The 27,486-nt window shown below is 41.3% G+C and overlaps 1 protein-coding gene across 2 annotated transcripts; it reads left to right on the top strand.

The window, feature by feature from the left end:
• Nucleotides 1-14: 14 nt before the first annotated feature.
• Nucleotides 15-27,486, top strand: ATP6V1A (ATPase H+ transporting V1 subunit A). 2 transcript variants are annotated; one of them, XM_042810379.1, is made up of 15 exons: nucleotides 15-93; nucleotides 11,456-11,550; nucleotides 13,689-13,817; nucleotides 15,338-15,552; nucleotides 16,256-16,393; nucleotides 16,821-16,972; nucleotides 17,810-17,972; nucleotides 19,069-19,177; nucleotides 19,932-20,054; nucleotides 20,144-20,258; nucleotides 21,579-21,642; nucleotides 22,491-22,694; nucleotides 22,976-23,070; nucleotides 24,218-24,389; nucleotides 25,254-27,486. In XM_042810379.1, the coding sequence occupies exons 2-15, from the start codon at nucleotides 11,469-11,471 to the stop codon at nucleotides 25,344-25,346; spliced, it is 1,854 nt and encodes a 617-aa protein (XP_042666313.1). In that variant the 5' UTR covers nucleotides 15-93; nucleotides 11,456-11,468; the 3' UTR covers nucleotides 25,347-27,486. The 2 variants fall into 2 exon arrangements, with proteins under 2 accessions (XP_042666313.1, XP_042666314.1); XM_042810380.1 differs by having other exon boundaries at nucleotides 86-171.

The raw sequence follows: 27,486 nt of genomic DNA, 5'->3' as shown, positions 1-27,486 counted from the left end.
CTGCGCCGCGCGGAGTGAGGGGACGGCGCGTGCGCGCTGGGTCACCATCAGCTGATCCGCGGGCCGCCGGCGCTGGAACGGAGCGCCGCTTCGGTAAGCCGGCCGTAAGCGAGAGCTATCGCTTCCCCCCTCTCGTTTAACAGGGCCCTGCCGCCGCTCGTCCCCCCTTGGGTAGGTTGCGAGGGGTCGGGCGGTCGCTAGGGGGTCACCTCGTCTCCTCCAGCGGTCATTAACGGGCGCGGCGGGGAGGGGAAGCGCCGCTCTGCTCATTGAAGGGTGCGTGCTGCGCTTTGCCGTCGCCGTGCTGCGCTTTGCCGTCGCCGTCCGCCGGCGGGATGGGATCTGTCCGTGGGAGAGGCCTCTGCGCCTTGACCTTCAGCTCCCGCCCCGCCTGCCTGCGGCATGATGGCAGCTGGGGAACGCCGGATTTTGCGACGGGGAGCCTTCTGAGCTGTTCGACGTAGGCCGAGCCACATATCCCCGCGGTCTGTCACAAGCCGTTTCCCAGTTTCTGTGCGCGTTCTGCCTGCTGTTTTGGATGGGCGAAGCTGGTCCTCGCTGTGCCTTGGGCACTGCGGCGAACGGAGGGTTATGGGGCAGGCATGGCGCTCCCACTGCTGCTGCCGGCAGCGATTCTCCAGTGACAGCTTTCAGCTGGAGGTGCTGTGACAAATCCCATGCGTTCCCCATTCCTGTAGGCGGTGGTGAAGCCCAAATTTAGATGAGATGTTCCAGTTGTCACCCCTAAGATCCTTTCTGTCTTTACGTGAATTTTAGTGACTGGATTCTGGGGAAAACCTTTGGCTTATGTGCCAGCATATGACATATGTGTTTCAGGTTCTGTCCCTTCACTGCAGTTGCCCAAAGTGATTTTCTCCTATGTTTTTACCAGGCTCCACTGATGAGAGAATTTGTGCTCTCCTTGGAATAATCTAGTTGGTGATCCTTTTATTCATTGTGATGTGATACTTCAGCAAAGTGTCTGGGCTACTTGATCCATGGCAGCATTTCAAATGCAAATACCTCTTGAGGAAGTGAAGGCAAACTCACTGACAGCATGCTGGAGGTGATTTATTGACCCACCCGTTTGTGGCACCTGAGTGAGGATGTGGCAAATGTAGGTTGGCACTGGCGAGGGCAGATAACTGCAAGGCAGATCCTTAACACCTTTTGTAAGTTGTTGTGTTTGTGCTGACTTTGACGCTGCAGAATCCACGGTAGATGAATGTTTGGCTTCTCTACGCTGTAGTTTTAAAGGTGTTCACAGTCAAGCACTCATATTTAATATCTGCACTTTATTACTTTCTACTTAAGAATATGTTAATTGAGATCAGCACGAATCAGTTTTTGAATGACCAAAAATGTTGCAGGTTCACTGTGTTTTTCAGTATATTATGTTAAATCTTCTTGAAAACTGTTGTTTGTATGGTAGAAAAAGCATTAATTCCATACTAAGGGACAAAGCCTGGCATTAATGATAAAAACCAGCATTCGTTTGAGAGCATAGGGAAGGAAAATTAAGACAAGACTGGAAAATGTCTGCCAGCATCAGCTGACTCTTCAAATGGGGGTTGAAGTCTCGTGTTGCAATAGTAACACAAGTTCTTAGTTTCCTGTAAATACAGTATTTCCATTTTCCATATCTGTTTTCTACAGATAGTGCTACTATTGAGGTTCATCCACAAGCAATCAGTGCTAGCTTAATTTTCATCTAGTGTTAGCTTAAATGTAGCTTTTATTTTGATCTAAATATATCTTAACTGTTTTATACCTCATTCATCCAGGCTTGCACAGCCTGTAGGCTTCAGCGTGCTTCCATATCTTATTGGTTTCCAAGTACTGCTTCGTGTATCTATCTTACAGATGCACATGGGCACGAGTCTCACATGTTGCCATCCAAAGGAGCTGTACACCAGCAGATTACTAGATGATTCCCCTGAAGATGTATTCAGATGCTCTGTGCTTCACCTCTTGTGTTCTGATACCGTGATTCTGTCTCTTTGAGTTTCAGTGTTGCCAAAACTCCCATCCACGCTTTTCCCTTATGTTTCTAAATTGCTTGTGCTGAAGGTGTGTTTGTAATTAGATGTCCCCAGTTTTTTTAAAAGTATAAAAGGGTTACAGGATAACCTAGCTGATTTGTTCAATTACTTTGGTATTAACAAAAAGAAGTGACGCTATTGCTTGTCAGTAATACTTACTCTTCATTATTTATTTGTTTTTAACTACATTGCCTGGAAAAGTGTTGGCACTTACATAGCAGTTACCACAAAGAGCTGAAATAGATTTTCTTTCCCTGCCACTTGTATCATTAACACAAAGAAAAGTTTTTTCTTTAGACTTGGAAGCATTGAGAATGTCATCCATGTGATATATTTTTTTTTTTTAGAATGGAACACTATCAAAGACAGCAGATGATGTTCTCAGCTGGAATATCATGCTTGTTCACTATTACTCACTGTCCTCAGGCATATGACTTCTTCAGCCTTCCAACAGGAGACAGAGAAATGGGGACCTAGTCCAACATAGGAAGCTGAATGATTCAACTTGCTCTATTCATACAGAGGCTAAGCTAGTTTTGCAGGAAGTGATTGCCTGTAAATACAGTGTGCAGAGCTGGCTTAATTTGGATCTTCTGGATGCCATGAAAGCAATTTTTATGCTCTGAAAAAGTGTTTTCGTTGTTCCCCTCCTTTTGAAAATGGGAAGCTAAGCTTATATTAAGTTAATGGATTTGGCTGTACCTCATGGCAGTAAGTTCTACCACCTGCATCAAATGTTTTTGGTTTGGTTACCTTATATAATCTATAGTTTATGTCTTTTGTTTCTTTCAAGTTTTCCCAAAGTTGAACACCCCTCTCTTCTTAAAAAAAAAAAAAAGACCATTTGTCTCTAGCTTTTTAGACTTCTGTATATAATCTAGGTGTAATCTAGCATCATTTCTTTACTAAAAAGACACGCTTACTCTGAAAACTAAGATCCATATGGATAAATCCTGACAGTCATTGTCTAGCAGACTTTATTACTGTTACTTAACCAAATGGCACGTGAAGATCAGTCTTAGCTGCTGAATTTGTTTTCTGAGCTCATCAGCTTGTTTACTGCTCTGAGCTTATCAAACAGTAAGTTTCAGATCTCCTGACCACTCTGCAGAAGTAGTTTGTCTGACAGTGATCTAATGCATGCATGGTAGCTACTGATGGTTTCTTCTGTCCTAATTTACAGAGTTTTGAAGGTTTACTGTGGATTTCCTAAATTATTATTATCAGGAAGTACTAAAACTAGAATGAAAGCAGCCATCATGACCATATATCTCTAACACTGGGCTTTTTGCATTAGCATTTGCTTTTTTGCATTCCTGAGGAAAAATAGTCATGAAGGCCATTGCTATGTCTGTGAACACCTGGAATTTTTCCTTCTAAACTGTCAAGTGAATTAAAACTTATGCTGAAAGTACCCCTGTTGCAGATGCAAGCTCTTAAGGGACAACTGTGTTCCTAGAAGGCATCTCTATGATGTGAAATTCTTTAGTCTTCAACTGGTTAACAAGGTCACACATGCTGTGCAGATTCTGAGGGTCTAGCTGAAATTTTGGTGCACTGGTGAGTTCCGGAGAACCATTTAGTTCCACTATCTCTTCCTGACAGCCTGCATCCCAAGAAAATTGCAGAAGTCTGTGCTGTTGAAGATACAGTGTTCCACTCAATGCGTTCCATCTTTAACATGCTGTAAGCTCTGCTGACTTGCTTGAGCTGCTATTGTTTAAGACCGCATAAAAGACAGGTAGTCTGTATATCTCTGACACTGGGCCAGCATTCCGTGCCCTAAACATGTACCACAGTACTCTGTGGTTGTGATGGTTAAGTCTGAGGAGGGATGGAAAGGTTATAAATAAAAGTATTAGATTTGTAGACAGAGAATTGTTCCTTTGTAAAAGTAGTTTATTATAGCTGGATAAAAACTGTGAAGTGTGCAAGTTTGCTTTAAGGGCCTGAAGAATTACTTGCTTTTTTTAAAAAAAATATTTTAGTCTAGCAAATGCTTCTTCCAAAAAGCTCAATTAATGAGACAAACATTTGCCCCTTCTCATCATTATATTTATATTATTATTCCCTTTCTTACTGTGAAGACACTACCTTAGAAAGCAGCTCTTCAGGAAGACTAAAATGGTATTTCCTGGCTAAATGCAGATAAAACTGATAAGCAGCTTTTACTTTAAAAGTTAGTTCTTTATTTTCTCTATTAGTTCTGAATTTTCTCGAGTTCCATGAGATCTTAGAGGTTTTGGTATCACAGGATAAATCGGAATCAACTAATAGATATTCAGACAGCTGCTGCAATGTGTAGTTTACATTGGAGGGGCTCTGGCTAGTCTGAAGAAACTGTAAATGTTTCAAGTAATTGAACATAAAATCTCCAAATGTGGTTTAACTTACCTTTAAGTATAAAAATGAAGTTTTTCCATTACAGGAAAAGTCAACCTCAATTTAATTTCCTTTTACTGGAATCGCATGCCTATATGTGTTGTGATTCCAGCCAGGTGTTTCATTATACCAAAGTGCTGTAAAAGAATAGTTTTATCTGCTGAGTGTATTAGATCTTTCTCAATGGCTTTCACACAAAATCATTCCTGGTTCAACTCTTCTAGCAAGCTAGTTTGTCAAATACTTCACATAATAAAATGAAGATTCCATAATATCCCTACTTTCCATTTAACTTTCTGAGCAGTCATCAGTGATGAAATGCTTACTGTGAAGTCTGGATCAGCATTTTGGCTATCCCATTTAGGTTAGAGGTTAGGTAGTGGTGAGGCTCACAGATGAGCAGGTATGTTTTAACAAGCCCAATTTGCCAATATTTTTCTGCATGTAAAACTGAGCCCAACTGTAAGCCCAGTGATAGTTGCTTTGTGAGTTTGTACACTTTTTGTTCTGTAAACTAAGAATCTTTGACCGTTCAGAAGTTACCCCGCTGAGCTGCGGTGAAGCTTCTGTAATTGCTTACAGCTTTGCATTCATCCCATTCTGATGCTTGTAATCTTAAAGATTAGAATAATGAAAGATATTTCAAGTAACAAAACCAAGTGCACCTAAAAGCTGAGTGAGTGTTTTGTTTAGTAAGTGTAAGGGTAGATGCTTCAGCTTTGCAGTAGTGTTAGTGAGGTTAATGAAACTATTGCTCATCTAGGGGAAGTGACTGAGCATTGTGCAGAGCAGATGGCTGGAGAACTCAGCCATAGCAGTTGGAAGGATCAAGATAAGAAAAGAGGTTACTATAGGACTTAGAAATTAATATTAATATTCTGCTACAGCTTGGGTCTCTGTTGCATTAGCTCTTTCTTTTGTGTCAAAGTTTATCAAGTCAGAGAAGGGGCAGGAGGCTTTACAGTCTGAAAGGAGTGCCAAATTGTTCGTTGTGAAGCAGTGTAATAACTAGAAAGAAGGGGAAGCTTGTCCATTTGAACTTCAGAAGCTCTTCTGGAGAAGCCTTCTGGGCTGGGAGGTAAGAATCAGTGTTAGAAAACTGTGTTATGGAAAACTGTGGCTTTTAACCAGTCAGATGATGATCTGTTCAGATGGACAAAGGGGCTTCTCTCAAAACAGGAGTATTTTAATTGATAAAACAAGGATCCTTACCAATTCTAGGTATTGCATAACCAATTCATTTGAAGTCAAAAGGCTGGTAATCTACTAAGCTGGTCAGGTCTTCAGTGGGTCACAGCGGTTACAGGCTGAAAGACTTGACTGTCTTTCTGTCCGAAGTTATTGTTGCTGTTAACTTCTCCATCAAGTTCAAACACAACTTTTTTCTAGTCCTTTTTTTGAGCTAACTGAAGAAATGGGCTCCCTGGGAATCTCCTAGAAGAAGTCCAGCAGAGAGCCACAAAGATGATTAAGGACCTGGAGCATCTCCCATACTAATGAAGGCTAAGTAACCTAGGTCTGTTTAGCCAAGAGGAAGAAGACTGAAGGGGTATCTGATTAATGTTCATAAGTATCTGAAGGGAGCCGGGAGGCAAATTAATGAAGCCAGGATTAGCAAAAGGACAAGGAGTAGTGGCCTAAAACTTGAACATAGGAAGTTCCATACAGTTGTGTGGGAGAACTAATTTGTGGTAAGGCTGACAGATCACTGGCACAGGTTGCCCACAGAGATTGTGCACTCTCCTTTTGAGGAGATGTTCAGGAGCCATCTGGATGCCTCTCTGTGCTACCTATTGTAGCAGGGAACCTGCTTTAGCAGCAAGGTTGGCCTTGATGATCTCTTGAGGTCCTTTCCAAGCCCTGCAATTCTGTGATTTTGTGGAATCTTCCAAGCTTCTGCTAAAAGCTTGGATGCTTGAATGGTGCCTGCTTGGGTAGGTTTCACAGCTGCATTTTGTGGTTGGTGAGAATCTGTTATGGTTTTTTATATGTATTAGTTATAAAAATTCATGTACTTTATGTATATTTGGCTAATTTGCAAGGTATGACATTTACTTGGAGTATGAAGCTTGTATGTATTGGTGTGTAGGTCCCTGTGTATTTGAGGAAGTAGTAGGAACTTGTGATGGGCATCATGAATTACCACATTGCACAGCATTGGCTTTCCTGAAGGCATTAGACTTCAGGACAAATGTAGTATCCTGGCAGTGGCAGCCTCTTTCAATCTTGAATGTACCTGAATGTATCTGTACATATGTTAAATAGCAAGCCTCATGTGAGGGGCAGTAGCTTTATAGCACCCAAGAGAAAGTTTACACAAAGGGTAAATTGCCTTGCCTTGCATGGTTGCAGGTGGATCCATAGCATGTAGGTGAGCATTACTGATGCAAATTCCCAACCTGCCAAGCAGAGACAACCTCTTGTGTGTCCTGTGGCAAGTGGAATGGTATGGGGTATTTAAATGGAAGGCTGTCTGTTGAGTGTAAGAACCAGTGATAGTTCTAGCTTGAGCTTCGGGCTAAGAGGTTGGTACAGTTACTATCTTGACTCTATGAAGCTTTTTATAAAGAGAAAAGTAAGGCACATTGCTGAGCATAGGTGGTAAATCCTGCATGATTTTCTTAGATTGTGGTGCCCTTCAACCCCAGAAATTCTGTTGGTGACTGAGAAATCTGGAGTAATTTTCTCTGCTGTGGTAAAATTACAACTGTGTATTCTGAAGGAGTGAATGTCCTGATGATACTATTTGTCATCTGTTCCAAGACACCTGTGCCAGAGTTCTGGGCATGCTGTTCCCTTCTGAGAAAATAGCCTGGATTCTCAAAATGCAGCTTAACTTCTGTATTTGTCTAGTAACCCTAGGCACTGTATTTTCTTTTTAGCACTTCCTCTTAAAAATCATTTGTTAGAAGGGGAAGTATAAACCGTCCAGCTTACAGTAAATCTGTGTCAGTGATTACCATATTATTTATGGGATCCATGCAACACTTCCTCATACATCCAGATAGTGGGATTTACATCCTGTACTAAAAGCTGTTCAGGAGAACACAGCAAGTGTTGGCAGCCATGATTCTAAAACTTGACTTAAGTGCAGTCTTACATGCCGTTTGAGCCAGCTAGGGTTGTTGGCTTACTCCAACATCATAGAATCATGGAATGGCCTGGGTTCAAAAGGACCACAATGCTCATCAGTTTCAACTCCCCTGCTATGTGCAGGGTCGCCAACCACCAGACCAGGCTGCCCAGAGCCACATCCAGCCTGGCTTTGAATGCCTCCAGGGATGGGGCTTCCACAGCCTCCTTGGGCAACCTGTTCCAGTGCGTCACCACCCTCTGTGTGAAAAGCTTGAAGAACTTCCTCCTAATATCTAAATTAAACCTCTCCTGTCTCAGTTTAACGTAATGCTTCTGTCTCTGAATCTTGTGCTACTTAATGCAGCTTTGACTGTTGCATTTAGGCTTTTGTGCCAATTTGATGTGTTGCTTATCCTAGAACCTATTAAGATAGACTTATGATGGCTGCTGGGAGCTCTTGGTATTGTGCAGCTTTCTGGGAGGAGAGAACGTGCAGCTGCTTGTCTTTTGTACAGTATGCAGGGAAACGTCAGTGCCCACCAGCCTGTGACAGCAGGAGCTAGTGGCTGTCACAAAAGGTGTAACATCAGTCCGCATAAACAAGGTGTTGGGTGTTACACACCAATGCTTCTGCCAGCAAGGCGGAGGGGTTTATGTTACAGCAGTAGGCTCTGACGAGACTATTTTGTTGAGAATCGATACCTATTCTAAATACTCAAGCAATTACAATTGCAGTGCTTTTGGCGCCTGCCTGTGCAGCCTGTTGTTAAGCAGTCGTCTGTTAGGCTGTTGGGGAACAGTGTTCACTGGCAGAGAGACATCACACTGGAGCACTGGTAGGCAAGCTGTGATTCCAGCAGCAAGCGTGCGTCTCTCAAGGATTTTTCATGTATTAACATGCAGCACTTGGGGCGTCTGGGACATTGAGGTCATTGGCTTTGTAGGAGGTCCTTACTACGAACGGCGAGGGCTTCTTGTAATTTATTATGTCTGGTACTGTGCTACAAGGAGGGTGTAGATGGGAGTTCTGCTGGGCTTTAGGTTGCTTGGTTTGCTATTGCGGCATTCCCTGGTGCTGGTGGGAGAGAGACTGATGACTCATCAAGTCAGGTGGTTGTGCCTCTGCTGTGTGTCAGAAATCTCTTTCCCCTCTGCAGCAGGCTTTCTCATCCCTGTGTATAGGGGCATTAGAAGGACAATTATTTGGGAAGTGGTGCTGCTTAACTCCTGAATTCTGGCTTTGCTTCATTTGTGGGGATTTTTGTCCCTCCTGAATTTGCAAAACAAGGTAAGAATCTGTGTTTATATTAGTAAATAGTCGTGGATTTTCTTAAGCGCTGTAAGAAGGCTCCTTCTAAAAATCTCACTAGAAGCTTAATTTGCAGAGATCTTTGTTGTAAGGCAGATCATTGGGAAACCCGGGGGACTGATCAAATGATGGAAGCAAAACTAAAACTGTAGCAGAAAGCAGGTTTCTCCAGCATTGGGAGCAGGATACTTCCACTGGGGGTTCCCATGTAGCCAAATTACTGTGCTGGGGAGAAATCAAGACAGAAATCTAGGATTGCTAGAGGATTGCTAGTTTTTTTGTTTTTTTGTTTTTTAATGATGACTGTGATATTACCTTAATAAATCATCTTTGAGTCTGAGATGTTCCTGCAGCAAGTAATATTTCAATTTCTGGCGCTGTTAGATAGAAGATGACCATGTTAAAGCTTAAAAGTGAGTCTTAAATTAGTGGTTGAACAGTTTGAGATGAGGAAGATTCCTGTTTGTAAGTATTACAGGGTGCTAGATACATCCTTGTTTATAATATGGGAATTAAAATTGAGCTAATACCCTGTGTTTGTATGCTAGTAGTCTTTGTTAGAGTGAATTGCACATCCTGTGTTGGTGAGAGGCCCTTAAAGGGCTGTAAGAACCAGTTGGCTTTCAAAATGGCTAGCTGCTGTGGTGTCTGGATTTGTACGCAGACGAAGCAATGCTTAGCAAATCCCAACATGCTTTAGGGAATTCTGTTCTGATTGCTAACAAGACAGATGTGTAACAGTACAAGTATGTAAAACAACATTTCTGCTTTCTGTGAATTTTTTCATCTAAAACAAACATCAGTAATGCTGATATGCAAGAAGCACAAGAAAACTGTCCATGGACAAACAGTAGCATTTCTTAATTTGTACTCAAGGTTAAAAGACGTGCAGCCCCTTAATGAAGGAGTCAGTTTGGCTGGACGAGTGATGGTGTTTTTTTTCCTGTCCGTGTTGTGCATAGGAGATTGAGCAAAGGTGAGGAAGAATTCCTTACTTTAACTGGCCCTCAGGTTTTGATTTGGATATGAAGGAAAGTTGATTTAACTTGAAACTGGCCAGTGCTCTTCCGGCTTTTGTTTGCCTTGGTAGATTGAGTCTTTCCTTTTGAGACCCTCTGCCGTATGGCTGCCAAACAGTGCCATTAATTCACTTAGAGAGTTGTGTCTAGCACTTTCTTGTTTATACTCCCGTAGGAGGTTTAGTAGTAGGACTCCAGAGGTTGTTTCGTGTTATGTGTTTGGGTGGATTCAAAGGACTAGCTGCATTTTCCAGTGCAAGAGAAGACAGTCGATGTTAGTCAACCAGAATGAGCTCTTACCAGTTGCTCAGGGACTACGGACTGTTTTGTGAGGCCCTCCCTCTGCCACTCGTCAGAAGGGGATTATGAGCAATGAAATAAGCAGTGAAATGAAAATCATCTTCTAGACCTAAAGAGGAGGCAGCTTAAAGGATAGACTGTCATTACAGGGAGTAGGGGGGATCTTACAGATACCCGACTTAGAGGCTTTGAGCTCCAACTCACCAGTTCCACACCAGGCTGATGGCAACTGAGTCACAGTCAACTGTTGGGGTAGCTGCTGGGAAATGAGCCGATGGAAGCTGTGTTACACAAGGTTTGTATTGTTGAATGGCATGCTTTTGCTAGGTAGATAGGCCCTGTAGGTACGCAGAGGCTACCACACTGCACCTTCCACCAGCATTGTACGATACATTTGCCAATACAGTGGGAGTGGGTAGGCATTTGCCTTACTGCTCTCTAACTCGTTTCCAAGGTAACGCAAAGCATGATAAGGGCTGACAAACCCCTTACATGTTCTTATCTGCACCAGAAGCAGGACAGCCCAACTGCCAATTACAGGGCAAACGCAGATCCGTGAGGTTTCTGAACAGCTTTTTCTGTGACAGCTGTTCAGCTTTTCCATTCAGTAACTGTCAGGAGATATCAGTCTACTGTTTAACTGTTGTGAGTTGAGTTTTTTAGCTGTTATTCTTCTCTGATGTTCTACAGGTTTCACTTAGAGCAAAGACTGCACGATACCTTTTGCTAATGGTGAGATACGTCGAGCAGTTTTGAGTTGTGTGTGATATTAAAATATGTGCTTTCTATTTAAATGCTGATCCATCAGTTTGAGGTGGCAAAAATAGTAATTGTGGAAATTCTCTTTGTAGCATTGCTTTTTAGAGGATGGTGGCTGTTAAGCATCCCTGTGCTGTTCTATTTGCAGTTGCCTATGAATCACTCAGAATCCAGAAAAACTCTGTATTTTGAAGGACCCTAGGGGGGATGTAGAAGGCAGATGTTCTCCATTGTTTAAATAGCCTGTTATTTGACTTGAAAGTAGGCTGGTAGTGTTAGGGTATTTTTGGAGTGTAACTGTTCTGTGGAGCATATTAGGGAGTAATGTTCCAGCCCTCTCCCTGCAGCTGGGAGGGATGTTAGTTCTTGTTTGCTTAAACAAGTTGTTTTTTAATATTACATAGCTGTAAGATCTGAGTGGTTAAAGTGTTTTAGGGTACATTAGTTCAGAATTCTTCAGTGTTGTTCCTAACGAAAGGAAAACAACAGAAGGCGGGAGAGGAGGAATGAACTGCATATGTGTGTATTCTTTAGAAATGACTTTTTCCTCTTTTTTTCCTTCTATACAGTTAAACAGGCAAAATGGACTTCTCCAAGCTACCAAAAATCCGTGATGAGGACAGAGAAGCTTTTGTTGGCTACGTCCATGGAGTGTCAGGACCTGGTAGGTATTTTGAAAGGGAAATCATAGGTTCTGTTTAATCTAATGTATTATTAATCCTGATGTTCACTTGGAAGAAGTGTGATAAGTTGTAGGTAGGGTTTTTTGGGGCTTATATTAAGAATGACTGCTGCCTTATATGAAAGATTTATGAAAGATTGAGATGTTTACTAGCGAGGTGTTAATGCTGATTAGTTTTATTAAAAGATATAATGAACAGTAAGCAGATTGAGGAACAGTAAGTTTTAAAAAAATAAATAAATTGCAAGCATTCTGGTTGAGATAAAGCCGCCTAGTCAGGAGTCTGCATTGGGCTTCTCAATGAGGGTGTGTGATACTTGGTCTGTTCTCACTGAAATCCCGTTTGACCCTTTGCTCTCTGGAATACACTGTCCTCTGCCAGTGTCAGGCTGTTCTGTGTTACTGCACCAATGGCTGAAGGATTGCTGCAAAGGTCAAGGGCGATGTTAGTGTGTATGGGGGAGAACTGCTCCTCCTGTTTTATCAGCATAAATGCAGAGTGTACTGGCTTTTCTTCTCCCTCCGGCATTCTCTTCACGAGATGTAGGAAAGCGTGGCAGTGTGAGAACAGAAGAAGAGCGTACATCTTTTTGGTAGGGATTCTGTGATGAATAAGAAGCTACCAGAAGCTACCTTGGCTAGAGACTACCTAAAGAAAAAGCCAGTTTCTTAATTGCAGAAGTGATGATTGAATGCAGTTTAAAACTGATACAGCTTTCTTAAGATGTGGGAAAAACTTTTTTTTTTTTTGGTAAAGATGTGAAACCTTTATGTAAAATGGATGATAGAATACAAAGGACATGATGAATTTCCTTCTAAAGCAACAACACTGCATGTAAGTAGCAGTCTACGTACAACCTGATGTTTATTATGCTGATGTTTAAGTCAAAATGGTAGAAGGCTTCAAGTCAAAAACGTGTTTTGTAATCTTCATCTGTGGAAGTGTAACTTAAGACATTTAAGTCATTCATTATTTTTATACAAAATAAAACACCAAAATAGCATTTCCTTAAAACCTGTATAGATGTCTACTGCTTTAGATATAAGTATATATGTTGCCTTTAGGAAATACCTTTAGTTGATCGGTTCACTTGTACTTTATGTTAGCATCAAATGCTATGAAGAGAAATAGAAGTTTATAAACAACTGGAAAATGCCAGTCTCCAGTCATATCTTTCTGTAACTATGATGTACTGGGTGCACTTTCACCATTCTCTCATATGTTTTAATTTAGTCAAATGTCTACAGAGGCCACTGTATCATTAAAGTCCTTAACATTCACCATCTATCAGGATATGTCAGAGGAATTAGTGTGAATTTTCTGTGTGCTGGCATGTTCTGGTAATGTACTCTTATGAGCATAAAGGATCAGCCATGAAATGTATAGGAAAGCTTTTTCTTTTAGCTTTTAAACTAATGTCAGAGTTCCAGCCCAGTTCGGCGTAGTACTGTGACTAATGAGGGACCCATGCTGAAGGAGTGGGAAATAGGGAAAAGGTAAGGAGATGGGCCTAAAAACAAAATAGTGGTGGAAGAATGGACCTTAGAAACGAGGCAACAGCAGCAAGCTAAGGGAGAAAACTAATTTAGTAAATATGGTAGCAGAATGTGAGATAACACAATAATACAGTATAACTGGAATTGAAGCTTGTAAGTCAAATAAATGAGAGAGCGACTGAAAGCAAAGGCCTTACTGTAATGCTGTAGGCAAGGTGGCTGGGGAGCACACATTGCAGAGATGAACAGGAAGAGGAGAGAACAGTCTCATGACTCCCAGTCAGTTTGATCTTTCTGTCTGAATGGAAAACGGAAATGGAATAATGAACTCTTCTGGGAGCTGTAGTACACTCTTCTCTTCTGAGATTGCAGCTGCAGCATTAACTTGTTAATTCCCAGTGCACTGCGTGTTGTTGTGCTGTGGAATACTGATCACAAATTGTAAAATATCCTGAAAACACCAGGACTTGTGGCAGCCATTTTACCCCTGTGTTAAATCAGAGGTGTACTCCTGATCTGAGTGAATGCTAGTCTCATGCTGTCCAGAGTTTGGTAGCTTCTGATCAGAATTTTCTTTTTAACTGTAGGAAAACAAATTATCTCTGTGTGTCTGTCTTCTACAGTGGTCACTGCTTGCAACATGGCAGGTGCTGCTATGTATGAGCTGGTACGAGTAGGCCACAGTGAACTGGTGGGGGAAATTATCCGACTGGAAGGTGATTTGGCAACTGTCCAGGTGTATGAAGAAACATGTATCCTTTCCCTTTGGACCAGGCGGAACATGGTGGTGGTTATGTTAAAGAAGATGAACAAAACTGACCGAGACCAGCAGCTGTTACTTCCAGTGCCAGCATCCAGCATCTGTTCTGTACATCTGTTGTAAATTCTGATATTTTTGAGGTACACCTTATATTGGTTGGCTGTGTAAGAAGGAAACTTCTTTGTTGTTTTTCCTGGAGACCAAGCAACGTGTTTGGGTTCACTTGCATTGAAATGTTGCAGCTCCTTGGTGAGAAATTTGACAGGTGTCAGCTATGAATGGCAAAACTACCAAGCAGTATGTTGTATTTTTTTCTTTGCTTCTGAAAACTCTGCCTGTAGCATGCTTCTGTAGGAAATGTAAAGTAGGCAGGATTCCTTCTTCTGCACAGACTGTTCTAACAGATGTGATCTGTTCCTTTCTTGTTTCTGCATTGTGATTGCAGAATCTTCATCCAGATGAGAGATGGACAGCATGTATTTAAAATCTAGTTGATGTAAAGTGTATTTTCTGTTGAAAGCATATAAGAGAGTGTCATAAGAGCAATTCATGAAACTTAGATAGCTTCCCCCCCGCTCCCCCTCAATATTTTTCTGAACTTAAGAGTTGATTTTGTCTACCCATTGATGTTAGGAAGAAGCCTGTACTGGCTCCCAGTGTTTTATTTTGGGGAGCTGAATGGTAAACTGGTCAGTGGGTTGTGTCTGTACTTATTCACTTGAAATGTTATTTGTCTCTTCATTGTTATATTTAGTAGTCTTCCATCAATACATCCAACAAGTCCAGTACTGAAGTACAGTTTACTCTTGTATTTCTAATGAGAGGATAGCAAGAGCTTTCTGAATACGACTTGCATTTAATCTCTCTGTGAGTCATACATAAGCTTTTAGAATGTCTCCTGTATTCTAATAGGGCTTGTTAAACTACTGGCCCTTTGTAGAGAGGCCCATTGAGCATCTTTGGAACTAAGGTGGTGCCTAAGAGGGACAACTCAGTGCTGGAGAGAAGGGAGATGCTGGTCTATGACAAACTCTCGTTAAAATTAGACTCCTGTCAAAAAAGCTCTGCAAAGCTCAAGGTTAAAACTGTTGTGATGTGTGTTTCTAGCAAACTATAAAGCAAAAAAAAAAAAAAAAATCTTTTCATGCCACTGTCTGCTTTTAACAGTAAACCTAGAAAACATGTTTGAAGATAAATGAAATGCTTTGATGATGTTTTGCCATCATGCTGTCTTGTACAACAAGAAATTTATGCATATAGTTGACTTGAACTGATGATTGTAACTCAGAACATATGCTCTCAACTTTACCTCTCCAGAGGATGAACAACTTCATTGCTTCAGCAATTTCAGCTGGAGTTTAGTATAATGTCTACGTGCTTCCCAAATGATGATATGTAATATATTATCAAAACTATCACATTAATGTCAGAAAGGTGCTATATGATGATGTGGGTGTGATGCCCTCTACCCTATAATTTCTGTGGATGAACTTTTCCTCAGCAAATCTTTAGCTGGTGTATCCGTAGGAGATCCTGTACTCCGCACTGGGAAACCCCTCTCGGTGGAACTGGGGCCTGGCATTATGGGAGCTATTTTTGATGGTATCCAGAGGCCGCTGTCAGACATCAGCACCCTGACCAAAAGTATCTATATCCCTAGAGGTGTCAATGTGTCAGCTTTGAGCCGAGATGTCAAATGGGATTTCACACCTTCCAGAAACTTGCGGGTAGGTCCTGCTAAGCCTGTCTTCCCTTCTCTCCTTCCTTCTCAGAGCACCAAGGCTGTGACTGCTAGGAACTGTAGTTACAAATAATCAAGCTCATGAAAAGAGGTAATATGGTGTTTTAAGGATATATGAGAGTGAGAACCAGACAGGGATCACCAGAACTTAGTCCATGTGACTCCCTGTATTGTTGCATATGAGAAACTTGCAAAATTCTAATGTGTTTGCAGTGCCATAAAGAATTTACTGCCTAGTGCGGTTCCACTAGCAGGAACAAGTGTTACCTTGGCAAAATGAATAACAACAGAATACAGTGAAGATAGTTTTAGACCTAGAAAAAAATCATAGCTTTAGCCCTTGGCATCTTCTTTCTTTTTCAGTCCTGCAGGTTAGCAGATTCTCTGCTTAGCACATGAAGCTGAGAGGTATGAAAGAAGCAAGGAGAATTCCTTGCATCAACCAGTAAATGCTGCAGTCCAAGCCTTGAAACACTCCTGAATGCATTTAGTATTGCTAGCAATGTGCTGTTAGAATAATGAGTTATGTAAATACTCATATGTAAATGGACTACTGCATGTAGCAGTGCATTTGTAAAGGAAGTCATAATGGTGCTAGACTTGATAGTTATTTTATGTGATTCTTCATCAGCATTCTTTTTTCAAAATGAAATTCTTGTTTATGGCTAATAGTTGCTTTCTGATTTCAGGTTGGCAGCCACATCACTGGTGGAGACATTTACGGTGTGGTGAATGAAAACTCTCTTATCAAACACAAAATCATGCTGCCCCCACGGAACAGGGGCACAGTTACGTACATTGCTCCACCGGGAAATTATGACACTTCAGTAAGTCTCCCAAATAACAGTTACTGGGGTGTTTCATGTTTCTTTCATAAGATGGAGATGCCACCTTCAAAGCCTTTTCTGCAACAGAATGTTCAAATTGGCTTCTGTTGCCCTCCTAGCAGGGATTATGTGGCTTTTCTTGTGCAGTTACTTTCTGTGTTTATGACTTACATGTGGCACTTACGTATGCTATATTTGCCGTTCTGTGTGGGCATCTACAGTATCCAATGAATATGAAAAGTTCCCCCATAGTATTGTAAATGTGGAAACGTGCTTTTCCTCAGGGAGAGGTGATAGGATGTTAAGATCTGCAAAATCTATGGTCACGTTGAAGTCCTAGTAGCGTGGAGCAGTTGAGGTGAGAATTTGCGTGCTGCTCCGTTGTGTGGTTGTTGGCTTACTTCAGATGTCTGGTGCTCTTTGTTAGGATGTTGTCTTAGAGCTGGAGTTTGAAGGCGTGAAGGAAAAGTTCACTATGGTCCAAGTCTGGCCTGTACGTCAAGTCCGTCCAGTGACTGAAAAGTTACCAGCAAATCATCCTTTGTTAACTGGCCAGCGGGTGCTAGATGCCCTCTTCCCGTAAGTAATATTCTGTCTGTTCCTATATAAGAAATCTGTTTTGGGAGAAAGGATAGTGTTAATTTCTTTAAGGGTGAACAGACCCCGAACATTCACTGTGTACCACAGCATAATCTCAAAACAAGCTATCTAGCTGAGTTGATAATATTTCTATCTGAGTAAGGAAACTATGAATGGAAAATGGAAGTGGGGAAAAGTTAAAAGGAGGTTTAACAGGATGGTTCTTTTACATTAATTCAGGAAATAAATGACAAATGTAAAAATGATTTATTCATACCAAACCTCCAGAAAAGCTAGGACCTTCAAGGTTGGATATTTGCATTTGAGCTCATGAGTAGGATCTCCTTCCATGTTCTTGTGGATGTGTAGTTTGCAATGTGTCTGAAGTTACCACTGACAGAAACTGTCATGTTGAATTTTAACTCAAAATTCTCATGAAAGTGGCTGAGTTCCAAGGTGCAGAATGGAGTAATTTTTTGTCCTAAAATATTGTTCTGCTCATTCTTGTAATGCACATTTAAGTAGCACTGATGTTCTTTTCTTAACGTTTGTGTTCCATCAGTGCTTCCAGCTGTGTAAACTATGTCTCAAGCCTGCAAGTGCAGTTATTGTACCAGCGTACCTCATGTATTTCAAAGGCAGTAGAAAGAAAGGATAGTTTATTCCTTTGGCCTTTGGTTTAGTGAAACACCACTGTTCTTCTCAGACAGAACACTGAATGTGAATCCTGTTGTTCTGCTTTTAATTATGCAGTTGTTTCCTTACTAGAAAACATATTCTGAAATGGAAGAGAGCTGTTTTTGAGTTCCTTGCTAAGAGTCCCTTTTCTTTACTCAGGTGTGTACAAGGGGGTACAACAGCAATTCCTGGGGCATTTGGTTGTGGAAAGACTGTGATCTCGCAGTCTCTCTCAAAATACTCCAACAGTGATGTCATCATTTATGTAGGCTGTGGAGAACGAGGAAATGAAATGTCTGAAGTACTGAGAGATTTTCCTGAGGTTAGTATGGAAAATTCATGGAGAGTAAACCTTCTTGGAAAGACTTGCTATTATACTAGTACAGCAACTGAATAAAATACCTTATTGGCACAGTGATTTGAAAAAATCTTATTGGCTGTAAGTTTTGATTGTAGCAGCAGAAATCACTTTTGGATATACAAGCATGTCTTTAGTGGCCTCTCAAGAAACATCTGGCCTAGTGTTTGGGCATACCTTTTAACTTGTTTAAAAGAAACCCAAACTGAATGCCTGAGTATAATTTAGCACTGTTACAAGGATGTTTCCTGTTGTTCTTGTTGTTATCTCTAACTTTTCTAGCGTAATCACGTATGCCAGATGTGGCATCTGTATTTACAAGGTGCAAGGTGGTGGTATGTGCTGTTATAATATACGAATTTTGCCAGTTAGGCTTCAGAATACTTTCTGAAGGAAGCTGAAAATGCCTAGTTTCACCTTAATGTTGTTATATGTTAGTGGGTTGGTTTTGGTGCAGAGCTCTGAAGAATAAAGAGCAGATCCAAACTGTTAGGTTGAAACCACTGTTAGAAATAATTTTTATGTGCTGATTTGCAATGTGACAATGGATGAAGGTAAATCTCAGTAAGTAGAGTGCTACACAAATGTCAGGATATGCATTCTGCTGTTCATGTGCATATGAGAGATCATCTGAGTTATGTACGTGGGCTTACGTCCAGTTGTCAAAAATGGACTCAGATTAGTACAGGTGAGGAAAAAAACTCTCTGTTTCCTAGTGGATTTAAGAGGGAAGGATTTTTGGCTCTTTCAGCCTAGTAAAGTGAGGCTGAAAGAGGATAATGTACTTCCTGGAGTAGATTTGTCATCACTTGTTTATTTGTGGTGAGCAGTGGGATTAATAGGCATTGCTGTTAGCGGAAGATGGGATGAGGCTGAGGCACGTGTACAACTCATTCTGGAAGGAAAAACAGTATAGAATCCTGAGATCTCTAAATACTGCTTTGTTAGACTAGCTGTGAGGAGGCTATCCTGATATAAGGTAATAGAGTTTAAATAAATAAATTGTTAAATTTGTGGGAATCTTTATAGTTTTTGTTGTGTCTTTTTTGTTGCATTGTAGTTAACAATGGAAGTTGATGGCAAGGTAGAAAGCATCATGAAGAGAACAGCTCTGGTAGCAAATACCTCCAATATGCCTGTGGCTGCCAGAGAGGCCTCTATCTATACTGGTAAGATTTACAGGAGGCTGGAAGAGGCTGCATGTATGGAGCAAGTCATCATGCCCTGTATTTTCAGTATTTTCAGTTCCTGGGATGATCAGTACCAGGACCCCTGCTTAATTACGTAAATCAAGCCTTTCAAGCTATGCCTGCATGAAGTCTTAGTATCACAAATGGATTTGTCTTTCTTATCCCCAACTATGATCTCCACATGCTGAATAAATTCTGCTTATAAATTAAACTTAATCACATTGGATCTCCTGTAGTTCTGCCCCATGTATTAATTATGTAATTGTGTTCTTCATGAGCAGCTTTTTGCTGACAAGTACAGCTTCTCAATGGGTAGAAATAGCTCTCTCTGAGAAGTACTTTTTTCCACTGCAGCCTCTCAGATGATTTTTTTTTTTCTTAATAGTTTTTCATGAAAAGTTGTCAGATAAAACATCTTTCTATGTTCTGATGACTTAGAAAGGAAGGAGACATTTTACAATAAGAAGAGGCTTTGTGAGGCAAATAGTAGAGTCAATGATATTGCCCTGTCTCCTTAATAAATGCACAGGAACATAAGATTTGCCAGAATGGTTTGTAAGCAAAAATGAGAAGAGTGGAACGAAATAAACAAAAGAAAAAAAATAAATAAAAAAATTCCATCATGGGCTTGTGGAAAGGAACAGTAACTTTCAGTCTTTACTGACATCAGACTGTAAACATAAATAACTTCTCTTGTTTGCTATCCTGCATTGTGCTGTTGCGTTTGTTCTAGGAATCACCCTGTCAGAGTATTTCCGGGACATGGGCTACCATGTCAGTATGATGGCAGACTCTACTTCCCGATGGGCTGAGGCCCTCAGAGAAATTTCAGGACGACTGGCTGAAATGCCAGCTGGTGAGTTGTTCTTTTCTTCATCTAGACTTGTAAATACATCCTTTGAACTCAGAGCTTTTGACTCGGTTTCTGTACGTTCATAATTGCAGACAGTGGTTATCCAGCTTACCTTGGTGCCCGTTTAGCCTCTTTCTATGAGCGAGCTGGCAGAGTGAAGTGTCTGGGAAATCCTGAAAGGGAAGGCAGTGTCAGCATTGTTGGAGCGTGAGTTGCATTTCTTTCCTTTGTATTTGCTGCGGTTCTTCCTCTATCTTTTTGTATGTCAAAATACTTTCAAACAAGAGGGTCTTGTTGCTGTGTGCAGCTACAGAGCTAGGAATGTATAATGTGCATAAATACATAATGTCTCATCACCCTCAACTGTTGCTAAACTGTGCACAGGAGAAGAGAGAATGAACGTGATTGGTAGTTCTGTGTGATGTAGAGCCACAGTCATGGCTGTCTGAGAAAAGGGCTCCAGGAAAAAAGCCATTAGCACTGTCACTGAAAAGTATGACAAACCATGCTCAGAATGGGAAAGAGGGGACACTTGGAGCAACAGTGTGGGAGCGTAATGTATTATGATTCTCTTGCTAAATAGCAGAATTACAGGGAACAGGAACAGGATGTCTCAAACTGCAGGGCTGTGAAAAGCGTGTAGTGCCCAGACAAATCACATGAAAATTTTCAGCTAATGTGATAGATGAGAACTTTGTTTGAAAAGCATTCCTGTGTAGCTGTGGTGACAATACTGAGTTACTTCTTACTGCAGTGAAAGAGTGACCAAAAGGAAGGAAAGCAGAGGCGCTTGAAACTTTTGGTGTAAGAGAAGAGAAAACTGATCATCACTGCTTTCCTTTTTGATGTAATGACAGGTGTCTTGCAGCAGTGCAAACTGGAAGCTTACACAGTAGGCAGACACTTTCTTGTAGGCTGTATTGGTCAGTCTAACATGCTGTGAGTAAAATGGCTCTTTCTCCATAGGTTTTTAGCAGAGCCTCTAGCACCTGCAGCTTCTCCCAGAGTCCATTATTTGTTCTTAGTTCTGTTGTCCACAACAAATGCAGTTGCTTTTCAGTTTGGGAAGCTTTTACCTGTTGGGGAAGCAGGTATTGCCATGTCAAGCCCAAAGGAAGTTAGTGCTTGCTGTATAGGTGAATATCTGATAATTATCTAAAATCATTTCAAATTGGGGTATTTTACATAAAATCTTTGCCGCTGTGTTTCAAGCTGCCATATCAGCACATGTCCTGAATCCGTTCCAGTTGAGATAGGTTTGGTAATCCAAGCTGGAGTGACAACCTGGCACTAAATTGACTGAAATGATACCTTGATATTGCCAGTCAGTTACTGATATAACTGTAATTGATATCACACACCTGAGTAGATATGCTGCCACTCTCACTAAAGTAAGAATTTGAAGTCCATTACTTATGTGATGTTGGCCTTTCTTGTTTGTATATCATGGACCTGTGTGGTCATATGTTCAGATTAAACTGTGCCAATGATTCTGATTTACTTTTCCTTCTACATCTTTCTGCTCAGTGTCTCTCCACCAGGAGGTGACTTCTCAGATCCTGTAACATCAGCTACTTTGGGCATTGTTCAGGTAGGTCTCGCTATGCTGCAGCCCTTTTGTGTAAGCTGCCAGACCTAGACAAAATGGTTGTACTTTAATACATTAGTGCCACTGGTTGTGGTGGGAGAGCTTTAATTTTACACAGACAACTTTTCAGGATGTATTCCAACAGTGTAGGACGTGAAATCTCTTGTGAGATCTCTGAACTGATGTGTTTGGAAAAGGGAGAAAAAGTAATAATTCCTTCTAGCAGTGACTGCTCAGGAATATTCCTTTGCTTCTCAATTGCAGCCTTTTGAGCTGCAGTTTAAGTGTGGCTACTCTCAGAGGTAGGATGGAAAGTGAACCACCCTTGGCAGGTGCATTGAAACCATGGAAAAAATCTTCAGAGCAGATGACTGGGAGAAGGATAGCTCACAAGTGAATGCCCATCCCTGTTTTGGTAAAATGAGCTATGTCAAAAAGGGCTCCACTTAATTAGACTTGTGTGTTCTTTGCTACTGGTGACTCCTCAATTAGGATGAATCTCAAGCTGGATAAACCTAAATTCAACTTTTTTTTTTTTTTTTTTTTTTTTTTTTGAGATGAATATATGGGGGATTGGAACTTGATGATCTTTGGGGTCTCTTCTACTTCCAGCCCAATCCATTCTGTGATTCATTCGATGATTCATATTTGAAAGTCACTGCTACAGTTAAATGGGTAAAAGGCAGGTTTTCTTTCTCAGGCTTTTGTTTGAAGATTTGTGGTAGCCTTTGCTGTGTTGTTTGCTCAAACCTGCTTGTCATATTGGGGGTTGTTTTGATTGTTTTTATGGTTTGTTTTGCTTTCATTTATTTTGTTTTTGAACACTGGCTGATCTCACTGGCTTCTGGCAGGTTTTCTGGGGCCTGGATAAGAAGCTGGCACAACGCAAACATTTCCCCTCTGTCAACTGGCTGATCAGTTACAGCAAATACACCCGTGCTCTGGATGAATACTATGACAAGCATTTTACAGAGTTTGTCCCTCTCAGGACAAAGGCCAAAGAGATCCTGCAGGAAGAGGAGGATCTTGCAGAGATTGTGCAGCTCGTAGGCAAGGTGAGTAACCAGCTGTGAGAAAGTGTGGGATTCCATGAGAACTGTTTTAGCATAGTACCATAAAAATGGTGGTTTACAGGTACATAGTGTGTGCTAGAGAGGAATTTAATTTCACAATGCTTAGGTGAGCTCTACTGATTTACAAGGTGGTGGTAATGCATGGAAACATGTTTGGGGGTTGGAACTGGGTGATCTTCTTATGTCCCTTCCAGCCCCACCACTCTGAATCTGTGATTTCATGTACATAAGTACTGAACTAACAGTGGACCTTACCTTTCTAGGCTTCTTTGGCAGAAACAGACAAAATTACTCTGGAGGTTGCCAAGCTGATAAAAGATGACTTCTTGCAACAGAACGGTTACACACCTTATGACAGGTAAGATCTAAATGGCTACAGTGCTGCCTCGTTCATGTGCAGTCTGGATTTCGATAGCTATTTTATTTGGAAGCTAATCAGTGCAGAAGTGAATTTTACTTGCCATAAACAAATGGTAGAACGGAAGCCATAGGACAAAGTATTCATATTGTTTTACCCCAACGCACGCAGACCTTTTCCAAATGCAGTCTGAGTTTCTTCAGCCTTCAACCACTGAAATGAATACAGCTCAGTTAGTTTTTGCAATAGCGTGTCCTCAGGAGAAGACAGCCACTTTGTTTTCACAGGCAACACTCAAAGTCTTCCTGTTTGTTCTAGCAGCAGATGATTGCAAGTAACTCAGAAGTTTGATCTGTTAAAAACTTACTAATTTTTTTCTCCCCTAGTGCCGTGTTTATCATCTTCCTTTGCTTTTACTTCCTTCCTCACTATCCTTTCATTTTTAACAGCCTGCCAAGGGGTGCTTTGAACTTCTGCTTACTCCCCAGCCCAGATAGCTCAGGAGGTTTGGAAATATTCTCTAAAAACTTAGATGTGCATCATTCTGTATGGTGTGTGCTTTTAATTATGTTATTGGGGTAAGGCATGCTCTAATGTGATGGAGAAGCACAGGAAGTATCACTATATATTGTATAGATAATAGTGAGGTACTTTCCATCGCAGTCACCTATCCATTTAAAAAAACAAAAAAACAAAAACGACTCTGTGTGAAGCTTTCTGGAGTGCTCTTATAGAAAAGCTTCCTTTCCTGTGAGCAAAGAAACTTGCAGAGCTGTCAGGCTCTCCCATGCTGTTTTCAGGAAGCCTGCTCCCATAATGGACAAAACAGGAAGGAGGAATTCTGCTGACTGCTAGTGTTTTCCCTTTCTCATTTGCAGTGGCACAGATTGAGATGTCAGACTCGTATAGCAATGGTTACTGTTCTGTCCCATTTTGTCCAGTGTTTGGATGCTGTTTCAGAAACCTTGCTTCAGGAAGGCTCCATGTTTTTAGATAGGTCAATCAATAGGCTGTCTCTCTCCTTTGACATGAAGTAGACTAACACTTTATTTCAGGTGAGAATTCAGAGTTGCTGCAAAGGCCGGGGCAAAGAGTAGTCCTGTTAATTGCTCCAAGATGCCTTACAGATCCTCTTCTGTTTCATCAGATTCTGCCCTTTCTACAAGACAGTGGGAATGCTTTCCAATATGATTGCATTTTATGACATGGCACGCCGTGCTGTAGAAACCACAGCCCAGAGTGACAATAAGATCACGTGGTCCATCATCCGAGAGAACATGAGTGAAATCCTCTATAGACTTACCTCCATGAAATTCAAGGTATGTTCTAAGGAACCAGCTTGGGTTACTCTGGGGGAGGGAGTTCTCAGTGCCTCTAAAAGGCTGTAATTAGAAGTGGTTATCAGTTGCCATAGATAAATGTCTATGTACTTGGGTTACCCATCCATGTAAAGTGCAGCTTTCCTACCCCTATGCTTAATGCCAGCATCCTCTGGGTGAGTTTTAGCATTTACTGCTAGAACCTGTAATTCAATCTGATGTTGAAGCAGCTAAGGAATATAAAGTATGATGGTTGTTTTGTGTAAACTCTCTTGAGCCATTGCTAGTATCACCAATCTTTTAGGAACAAATACCGTGAGATAACTGCACGCAAAGGTAAAGTGTTCTTGTGTACCAATGTCTTCTACTCCTGCTGGGTACTGGCTTGTTTCTGCAACAGAGATCCCTAGTATATATTTCTAGAACAGCAAGAGCAGAACAAGGTACACCTGGGCACATAAGCTTGCTTGAGAGCTGTTTATGTAGAGATAGGGAAGTAATCCTTTCATTTACAAACCCTGGCTGTGAGAAGACACTTAGCATGCAGCATAGCTTTGGCTGAAAAATGGAAACCAGAAGATGAATGCGTGTTAAGTAGAGATGGCCCTCTAATACACTAATAGTTATGAAAGAAAGTGATATTTCCTGGGTAACAGGCTAAGAAACACAAGAATGTAAGTGTTCTGTAGTCTGCCTCAGCAAGACAATGAGTAGTAGTGTAATCCACACATGTAAGTACATTTGGCCTGTTTGCAGGTGTTTAATCCTGAGGTTAAAAAAAATATAGCAGTGGCAAAACAGGGTTGTCTTAAGGATCAGAGGCTTTTCAAGGCTGGTCTGTACACTTGATATATTGTTTTTCAGGACCCCGTCAAAGATGGTGAAACAAAAATCAAGGCAGACTATGCTCAACTGTTTGAGGATATGCAGAATGCATTTCGCAGTCTGGAAGACTAGACTGAACCTCTGTGACCACTCTGGTTTGTCCTCTGAATTCCTCATCTCAGCTCCTCTGCTTCCCTACCTTACAAGAATGATGCAACAGTACTTGAGTTGATAAATAGCCCTATGTTTCCCTCTTCATACTCAGTGTCTTTACAAAACATTCCTTAGTTTGTGTTTGGCATTGCTTTGTGTGTCTGAAATAGTGAGTGATGTGTGAGTGGGCCTGGCTGAGTGATGAAATGCTGTTGTACACTTCTAGGGTGGGAAAAATTCACCTTGCCCTCCCCCAGATCATTTGGTAACACAACCAACTGACCTGCACTGGCAGAGGAGGTGTAGATTTCAATGCAGTCACGCGGTACATTCTGAGCTGGCAGTGGTAAGGGCATTTAGGTCTAACATTTTGCTAAGTGACTATCATGAAACAGAATTTTTGACCGTATTCTGACAAGACATGTTGATATAACCAAAGTTCTTCCCTACTGCGTCCCTTCTGCAGCCTTTGGCTGAGTCTGTTGGTATTGAAATGTGGTAGATCTGGATCTCTCCAAGGAAGGACTGACTAGAAGATGAGCATGTGCGAGTAGCCAGTATGCTTTTGTACACTGGAGAAATAGAATTTTATTTTCCTACTTAATACAGATAGGACTGTTGGATGGAGCACCAGCTAAAATTGAAGCTGTAGGTGCTCAAATTCCAGAATATTTTTGCCTTCTTGCTTCCCACTCACCCCATAATGTTTCACAACACTCAGCTGCTTTAGTTTGTGAAGCTTGTTACTGCTGCTTTGTACTATGACCCGTAACAAGATTCCACATGTGTGGACCAGGAATATAATCTTCCCTAGGTGGTGCTCTCTACCAGCTCTTGCCTACTAGTGCAGTGTCCAGGTGGTGCTTAATCTTCCTGCTCCACCTGTGCTCATTGTGCCTGTTTGGCAGTGGCACAGATGGTCCTCATTTCTTGTGTAGAAAGATTCTGAGATGCTAAACTTCTGGGGGTGGGGGTTAAAGAGGGGAAAGATTGACAGTACAAAATGTATTTACTTCTGCCTTCTTGATAATGATGCAAGAGAAGCTAGCGACTTCTGCACCATGCTCTGGAAGCACAGTCTGTCAAGCAGCTGGAACTCTGCTGTGTCTTGGGCTTGTTGGCAAAACTAGTATGAGATGAGAAATGAGTGTAGAGCAGCTTTTCTGTCAAAATTCAAGCGCCAGCATTCCTATCATTGCTGCAGAGAGAGGTGAAGATGCTGCCATACTTGCTGGTCTTTGACTCTCTTGTGTCTGATGACATATAATACTTTGTTGCGCAACACTGTAATGCCCAGCTGGGTGCCAGCTGACATCTAAACTTGTTATGGTCATGAAACAGTAACAGTTGGAGATGCCACTGGTAGTGGCAGGGCTTTGCATTAATTCCACACTGAAGTGTTTTTTCCACCAGCTGCCAGCTTTGAATGGCAATGGTGAAAGGGTATCTTGGCACCAAGGACCAAATGCTGCCACTTCCATTATGAAATCAACTCGCTCTTTGCCACGGAGAGCTCAGTTGAAACTTAAGTGGATTTACTGTGTTTAGCTCTCCCAAAATAAACTACTATTCCAGCTGATATTCTGGTAGTGAACAGTTAAGTTTACATACAGTTCACCAAACTTTCAGTGTATGCTGCTTACTTAACAATGAGCATGTGTGAATGAGTGGTCACCATTTGAGCCCTTGCTGGATTCCTCATTGTTTGTACCCTTCACCACTGTACTATGTAGCATTTCATGCTAGAAAACAGATGTTCTTATCTCTTTAAATAGAGGATGTTATAAACTTTACAGAAGATGTCTAAGATAATACAGTTCTAATATTTATTGTGCTGTACCTGGCCCTGAAGTGTGACCAGTTCAAACAGTTTCATATATATTTTTGTCTTTTTTGTTTTGTGTCTCAGTTTTCAGTGTTGAGATTCTGATGTTCACTGTGTACTGCAAGTCTTCCCTCCACAGCTGTGGGAGGAATGAAAAGATGGGCAGAACCCAACCACCTACTTTCTTGTATATTTCATAATGTATGTTGCTGGAAATTGTGTAAAAAAACAAACAAACAAAAAAACATTTAAAAAGCTGTTGGGAGTCAATGAGAATAAAATGGATTTAACGTA

This window comes from Centrocercus urophasianus, unplaced genomic scaffold (assembly GCF_019232065.1).
Source record: "Centrocercus urophasianus isolate 14NV4802_14NV808 unplaced genomic scaffold, USGS_Curo_1.0 seq_12, whole genome shotgun sequence".
NCBI classification, from domain to species: domain Eukaryota; kingdom Metazoa; phylum Chordata; class Aves; order Galliformes; family Phasianidae; genus Centrocercus; species Centrocercus urophasianus.
This window is presented reverse-complemented; position numbering and strand designations above follow the sequence as displayed.